Source organism: Opisthorchis viverrini (assembly GCF_000715545.1).
Source record: "Opisthorchis viverrini unplaced genomic scaffold opera_v5_489, whole genome shotgun sequence".
In the NCBI taxonomy this organism is placed as follows: Eukaryota; Metazoa; Platyhelminthes; class Trematoda; order Opisthorchiida; family Opisthorchiidae; genus Opisthorchis; species Opisthorchis viverrini.
Window position 1 is genome coordinate 162,168 of NW_008752153.1, and position 8,519 is coordinate 170,686.

Sequence of the window (8,519 nt, forward strand, 5' to 3'; positions counted from 1 at the left end):
AGTACATTACAAATATACATGTATCGCGATATTTCAAACATCGAAGCGACTGAAACATGACGCGGCCTGGTGCAGCACATTCAGTTGCCTGAGAACATCATAAACGAGAGATTCAGCTGGGTTCCAGGTGAGTCTCTCGAAAGAACCAAATTAGTTTGCAGATGAGTGTATATTCGCTAATTTCGTGCAATTTGGTTTCAAGTAGAACATAAGGTTGACGGAAAGCCAGGGACTGTGCCTACCTGTTCAGTTTTGTAAACAAGGTGCACATGAGAGTTTTGCTCCCATCCAATCATCATCATCATCGACAGTATGACATCAGTGTTCAACACCGATGCTTCACTGCCGTACTCCCATCCAATAGTCTGTAACTGTTCAGTTGGCATTTTCTAATAAATAACTACGCAGGAAGGCCTTCTTCCTTTTGATAGCACCCTGAAGATTGGAACGATGATCGTTTCGACATGTAATTAGTGAAATTTTTGGTTCAATGACCTAATGTATACATGTGAAGTTATAATACTTTATGAGCGGAAGAAAGCTGCCGCTGGATTCCACATAAACACGGTGTATTCTCCAGGAATTCCTGAAGTTGCAACTTCAGTACCCCTGATCCGTTTTACAAACTCCGTTGAGATTCACTGAACGCAATGGTGAGATTTCAGGATGCACAGTGACCCCAGATTTTATCAACTGGTGGCCGAAGCCAGGTGAACTTTTCTTGGGACATGCGCACTACTTCAGAAATAGTAAGTAGCTGAAGTAACTTTCAATTCATTTAAATTGCCTTCGAAAAAACCACAATCCGCCCGGTTGTGGCTCGTCTGCGGATCCAAGGCACAATCGATAGGGCGAGTCCGTCGTGTTGATCCCGTTCGAACAGATAAACTACAGTTAGTCACCAACTTGTATCGCACGATTTCACGAAATATTATTGCATCTGTGTTGGACTCACTTTCGAACTGAGGCGTGTAGAGCAGCGTGACGCGGACCATATCGTACACGCCAGATAGACTTCCTATCGGTGCACCCACACTACTCCACCCTTCTTCTCCCGTTTCATAAGATTCGGGAGTTCGGAGCCAAGTAAAGTTCAGTCTCCAACCATCAAGAGCATCATTATCCACGGCACCACCCGCCAATGGGACGGAAAAACAGCGGATAGAATTCGTGCAACATTTTGGTTCGGTGGTCACAATCCTGATAACGGCTGGGTGAGATTCTGGTACCCGATGACGTTGTTTGCGTTCCTTGTCTATGAGATGCCACGAGTCGTTGATAAGCGTGGCTGGAGTAAGTATCTTTGCTCCAAAATTAGCTGAAGGTTCTGAAGCCTTGAGTTCAACTGGGACTGAGTGACACTCCGTCTGTAAAGAGGAAAACCAGTTTTGCTAACTAACTTAGATTGATTTAAATAATTTATGCACGTCATCTTTCATTAGAACACCTGGGTACTCCTTGTTGTCTTCGAATCGGTGGATGTCCTCTCGACCGAAATTCTGAACAAGCTTGAAGGACAACCAAATACCATTTGGTGACAATCAAGCTGTCGAATATATAATTAACAGAATATTTTGCTTTCCTACAATTTGCATGAACAGGCACACAAGCGTAATTATGGTAATCATGACCTCAGGTGCAAGAAACTAGTGATCTAATCAGGGTTACGATCTCCCGGCAGAATTCCGGTCTCAAATAAGCGATGGTTGCTGTCGTGACGGGGCGCCTTTCTGCTCTGGCCATTATTCGAATGCGAGACTTATTCGTAAAGTGAGTAGACTAGGACCAAGAATAGGTTCCTCTCTGGGCGAAAAAAAACAAGAAGCTACAATCGTCCAGCTAAACTGGCATATTTTTGGTTTAGGCCTGTGGATTTCTGTTTGATAAGCGAGGGGATCGGGATCTGTACCAGAATCTGCATGCCAAATTTATGATTGATGCTTCGAATTCTTATCGTTTACGCATGCAAATTTGTCAACGACGAAGTTCTTCGTAACATAATTTGTTGAACACTTCTACTCACCCACGATACCGCATTGGACTGGTATCAGAACTCCTCTATTGTGGAAATGTTTACAACGAGGAAAGCCTCAAACAAAGCCTCGAAATAGTAGGTGGAACATAGATCAGGCTATAAACCCAATAGCCAATAGTTTTCTGTTTTCGGGGCTATTTTCAGGAACATAATAACCACAGCTTTTTTGGAATACCATTGTTTGCCTTGTAAGTGGTCCCACCTAACGAATCACTGATAGGTTTCAAATGAATTTCCTCATTTCGGCATCAGGCGAAGTACCTACTGGTAAGTGGAAGCCTATCGGATTTCTTAGTACATTGGCCACAATTTCAGCTGTGAATGGTATGCGAATCAATAGAAAAAGCTGTCAGCAATACTAAGACATCGGAAAAAGAAAAGAACCATTGAAGTAAATACGTGAAGGTTCAGCTGCTTCAGCCGTTGGAACTGGGTTTGACGTAGTCAACAGGGTACATCCCGTAAGAATAGAAGGAATGCTGCACACTGATTCGCTAAGCCTATATTTATTCACGGAGATGAATTGCAATCAGAAATACTTCGAAGAGGAAAACAAGCTAAAAATATTTGCTGGAAGTGAACGCCTTGGCAAAATAAAACAGTGGTCTTAAGATGAAGAGAGCTTGAATGATGACAGTCAATCTACGGACAAAAAATGAAGTTAGACTGAAACAGTTGCGGAATTCACAGGTATGATCAGCAGAGATGGAGGCATTTTAGATCGTAGAATCAACTAATTCGAGATGAATCAGGACGCCTCGGTATGCATATTCGTAGTTAAACGCAAACTGACCAAAAAGACATTTCACATAACGTTTGCAAAAAAGCTAAGTATTACGCGCCTCCCAGCAAGTATGGCCGAAGTGGGGGTTCAATCAACGTTAGACTTTATACCCTTCCCGAATGTTCTCAGGAGGCGTACCACCTATCGAACTCTGGTGAGCAAGTTCTATATTACCCCTTAATATGACGAAGGTTTTTTTCTGATGTAAAAAGGTAAAAGCGTTCATCGGGTGGTGTCAGCTTGTTGACAACCCACTGTTCTTCCATCTACGAGTGCAGGCCACAGATCCACAGGGAAGATCGGACAACCTGCAAGCCTCGAGCTTCAAATTTTGCCGGATATTCAAGATCAGTGTTGGATTCGGCAAATCAGCCAAACTTTCGTCCTTATTGAACCCAAAAGATGAGCACAGAAGGACGAGACACGTGAGATTCCGACTCAGGGTTCAACTTATTAAACACATTTACGTCCAGTTTGTGCAGCTGGTATGTAGAATTTTTGGTGTGGTTCTCGGGAATCCTCAGGTTTTATACACGGCTGAATGACCATTTGCCGGTAATCAGATGACTATTTAAACTATATCTCTTTAACTTAAGTATTACTCTCTAAGTAAGATAATTTAAAGGCATTCTGAGAGTAATTGTGCCATTTACCAATGTAATTTTGAATTGTCCGGATAGAAGTTTAAACGTGAGACGTTGTAAAATTAAGATCAGAAGCAGGTTAGACCAAGAATTGCATCAGTAGACGCTCAGTCAAGAATATTTATGGCCTGAGATTGTTATTCGGCAGGAGAAATGTCCATTCTATCTACAAGTCCCAAAGTTAGTCTCGTACTGAACGGTCTGGTATACTTTACGTCAGCCAAAGTGGTGCCTCCTTAAAAAAGTGTGAGCTTATCCACTACAGTTGACAACATCCAGTAAATACCGATATCCAAAAATTGTAATTTTCATCTTAAGATTCAAGAATGGTGACAATTATGCTTCAGCATTGCTGAGGTATAACGATGCCGCCTTGGCCGAACGTATCACTGAACGTCAGCTGTGTCGGCCCAGACCCTCTACACGAATGCAGTCCAACTGACTCCCCGGATGTACATTTGTACCGCAAGGATAGATAGTTGGAAGAAGCTGAGTTAAGCTACTTAGAGGTCAAGATTTTCGAACTCCTTACTCGAAGTAAAATGTTCAAAACCGATAAACCTGTATTCCCTATAAACTTGGCGCGAATGCGCAGTCTGATTTTTTAACTACTCTCTTACTGCTACCTAACACCAAGCGAAACCAACATTTCGAGTAGAACAAACGCTGAGACAACGACCTTGGTCACAGATATACACTGATGCGGTCGCTAGGTCGCACGCGGACAGAAGTCGTATTAATCGGTCTTTTTCCACTGCCAGGTAGGAGCGTGTCACGACTCACGCACTCAGAGATTACTTAACTGTGATCGTCTGATAAGGTCTACATAACCGTCATAGCCTTTAATTAGACGAAAGCCGTCTGTTTCTAAGGTATGTGCACACAAACACTTGTTTCAAACTAGAGTCTGCTTTAGGTCGGGGACATGTTGCGCGGGGTTTATCCAAGGTACTTTGATGCTGTACGCCTCAGAGAGAACCATCTACAACAGATAATTTTGATTCGGATCGTCAGCACTCACCGCGTCCTATCATGTGCAACTGAAAAGATGAACTGCATACAAGTCACAAGTATGACATGTGTGTGAGATTTACGAGGGCGTGGTTACATGCTTTTTATTGTGGTATGTCCAGTAAGCAAATAGCAACAATACCAGTGCCAACAAAAATTTGACTACATGTGATTGCTTTAGACGGTGAACTGACTGCTGCAACATCTGTGAGTATGCTAAATATGCGATCTAATAAAACGGAGACTCTCAGGCTAGTGCGCCTACGCGTTTTTCATTACACGATGTCCAATTAAGAAAAGTCGGCTTTAGTGGTAACCAGAATGCCCGGATCAACGTTTGATCGGGTGGTTCTGGCTAGGGCTGGAGAATAACGCAGTGGTGGTGCGAAAAACGATGAATTTATTGTTTTGCAACAGTTATGTACTTTTAATTGCTTTGCGTGTCATGTGCTTTAAAACCTGCTCATGTGTGTTTCCCCAAGAGAAGCTATTCGGTGCCGGGCTCTACAGTGTGTGACGGATGATAGTTGTGAACCTGCATCCAGCACCGCGCGGGAAGAATCACATACTTAGACCGGTCACTGTATTTAACACATATTTTGCACTTTTTAGACTTCTAGTCATCGTTAATAGCGGGGTTGGCTCTCAGGGTAACTATACTAAATCATCAGAGTTACAATTTACTCCAATGTATTTACTTCACGCTCGTCATGTCAATAGAAATTAATTTGTTTGTTCTCAGCACAGTGTGATCAGATGTCTACATTGATAATAAGGCAAACTCAGAGCATACTACAGTGGTGTAGTTACCTGCGGGCTGATAATTATAACAGATCTTTTCAATCCAAAGTGTCCAGCATTGGTTGGATAAAGTGGAACCAAGTAGGGAGTCTCGAAACGGGCAACGCAGAAAAAATTTGTTTCCCTTGGGGGATATGATTACGACAGAATCACAGTGTGTTCGATCATAGCGGTGAAACGCCTACTAGCGATAATTGCAGTGGTTAACTCTTGCGGCCAAACTACCAATAAAACCTTGAGTATGAAGGAGTTCTTCAAGGAGTGGCTTAGTCGGCCCAATAACAAAATGATTCGGCAAAACAAAAGAGCTTGTGTGATTCCGGACAACTGTACCAAGTTAGCTTACGGTTAACTCAGCAAAGCTTCAATTAAAATGCATCTCCCTCTCCTTTGATTCGGAACTCGATCAATTCGTAAAACCAAACTACAGCTACCAATTTTTGTTACACATTCCTTGTTCAGTGAGTACAAGCCTCAACTCTAACCCTTTATCCAAGTACATAATCATGCTCTATATTTATATTACTATGGGCAATTATTAGATGCCTTGGAGTTCTTTGGCCAGCAGATCTTTGTTTCACCAACTAGACACTGCAACTTCAGCACAAGTGATATGTGCACCGAATCGGAAACTAGTGACTTGGAATAACTTTTAGTGAACCTAGTGTTTTCAAGTCCGAAGACCAATTTGTGCGGATTCAAGAGGAAAACAAAGCCGATACAGGAGAGGACTTGGGCAAACTGAATGTAATATATGAAGGTGATTCGTGATCTCAGCAAGACAGCAGCAGTGGGATGTGTTTTCAGATGTTCAAAATGTTCAAAAATGCTCAAAAATGATAAGAAACACGGTAGGCAAAGGCTGCTTGTAGCATTTCTTTCAAATATCTTTTAATTCAACTATCGAGGCTCTCTAAAGGACTTTGGACTGATCTCCTTCTGGGAATGAATCCTTTTCGAAGAGAAGAACATTTCATGTTCCTGAGAGGGACTATCATACACGCGTAAAGAATACTGATGCGAAGCCTTTGGGAAGCCTGATACAAATCATACTTTTAGAAGTGTGCAACGATTCTTTTGGCTAGTTGTTGACTGACCAATATTTTGCACCCCTATAAACTAGGTGGGGATCGACAGAGTTACCGACAGGAGATGTCGACGTGTGGCCGTTGAACTCTGTCACCAAAGTACCGCAGAAAATCACCAAAAAAAACAGACAAATAAAACAGAACGATGAATACTACCCTGTCTGATGAATCCAAGTTTTGAAAATGAAGTACGAGACAGACCATAGTAAAAAGAGGGTTCGAAACATAACCATTCCTTAAACTAGCCGGCAGTGTTGATGCGAATATCAGAGTGAATCTGTTCTACTGGCACAACATCGACTTAAGTGCAGAGCCTTCCGAACACGCACAAACTTATTCAGGCCGCAAGGGTTACTGTCAACATGTTCAGTCTTCCATATAATGCCCTGGCCAAGTCGCCTCTAGAAACATTCTGAAGAAAAGTTTTCGCATGTGGTCCCAAAGGCGTTTTAGTCTGTCAAGAACGTGAGGGATGTCAGTCACCCATTTCCAAAATATATTACTTTTACTTACTAACGTATCAGTTGCCAGGCAGCAACAGGCAATATTTGTGACTTGATAAACTGCATCGGCTTTCCTATCTCAGTTTTAAGGCAAATGTTTGTCTTTTTACTCGATAGAGTATTGATGGAAAGAAGAAGCAGCTGGAGCAAGTCTTCATGAGGTGTGCTTTTGAGGGAATTATTCATGATTCTCAACATTGTTGCTACGTGGACAGTGTGCATCTGGACGATAATGGTAGGCAAATGGAGTCATGAAAAATGTCAGCTCATCTCATCCCCATATAAACAATACTTTTTAACCTCAGCATTACAGTCAGCTAGCATTTATTGATGCTGCTGCTCTAAAGCAAGCCGATGGGGCTATTCCGTGAAAGATTCCCAAAAAGCAGAGTAGGCTGGTCAGTTTATTTACTTTACTAGTTTTGTACGGCCACAAAAATTGAAATTTAGTCTCATTTTTTACTGATACGGTAATGAAACCTTGTTCTTACTAGTGGAATTTTTTCTATCACATCCTTCTGCAAAAGCTGTGCGCTGAGTAGGTGATATTCAGATCTATACAGTCTACACATCACAGAGCACAGCAGCACATTGTCGAGAAAAATCGATTGCAATCGATTGGGGGATTCACAAGCGCGACATTCCGGTTTGTAGTTGAGGTTCATACTGCTTGGCCATTAGCGGCTGCTGAGCGGTGTGATTAACTCGTCATCGAACAGAATGTAACATCAATCGTCCTCCGTTCACACGTTGCATGTGCCGACCGTGCCGATTGGTGTGTGAGATGTTTTCCTTTATGAGCAGGTGACTTACAGTTTAACTTAGGTATAAACAGTTTTGAAATATGAATCCAGATTTCGTTCTTATGTAGCCTCAGTAAAAGGCTGGCCAGACACTCGTGTCCGAACGGCATAGTTCTCTTCTTTAAATCAGATTGTCCTGGGTCCCTTTACCCATCGTTATTTGCGATAATGAAGCCCCGAAAATATGAAACAGGTGTCCAGTTTTTCTGGGTTTTCAGCATTGTTTAACTTCATCTCATGGAGGAAATATTGATTACGATCTCAAAATTCGATACCAACACTTAAGTTTTTACCCTTGGTCAGTTAATTTATAGAAATAAGCTTATGGTCGGTTGGAGCAATATCCATAAATTATACTTACTGGTGGTCGTTGGCTTGTTCGCTGAGCTGGGCAGTTTGATTGCAAACGTTTCATTACCAATCGAGGTGACATCATCAGTGCGTTATTGGGGAGCGTAGTACTGCGTAGTGCGTACCGCTACGCACTACTACGCTCCCCAACAACGCACTGATGATGTCACCTCGATTGGTAATGAAACGTTTGCAATCAAACTGCCCAGCTCAGCGAACAAGCCAACGACCACCAGTAAGTATAATTTATGGATATTGCTCCAACCGACCATAAGCTTATTTCTATAAATTAACTGACCAAGGGTAAAAACTTAAGTGTTGGTATCGAATTTTGAGATCGTAATCAATATTTCCTCCATGAGATGAAGTTAAACAATGCTGAAAACCCAGAAAAACTGGACACCTGTTTCATATTTTCGGGGCTTCATTATCGCAAATAACGATGGGTAAAGGGACCCAGGACAATCTGATTTAAAGAAGAGAACTATGCCGTTCGGAC

General features: G+C 42.2%; 1 protein-coding gene across 1 annotated transcript in view; it reads right to left on the reverse strand.

Annotated features, from left to right (window-relative positions):
• T265_11395 (hypothetical protein) overlaps window positions 1-8,102 on the reverse strand; it is a gene marked incomplete at both ends in the record, with an annotated part of 13,911 nt that extends 5,809 nt beyond the window's left edge. The window contains 3 exons of the mRNA XM_009178039.1: window positions 6-66; window positions 956-1,367; window positions 8,031-8,102. Of these exons, the coding sequence (XP_009176303.1) occupies window positions 6-66; window positions 956-1,367; window positions 8,031-8,102 (545 nt within the window). The remainder of the gene's footprint in view (window positions 1-5; window positions 67-955; window positions 1,368-8,030) is intronic.
• Between the last annotated feature and the right edge of the window lie 417 nt (window positions 8,103-8,519).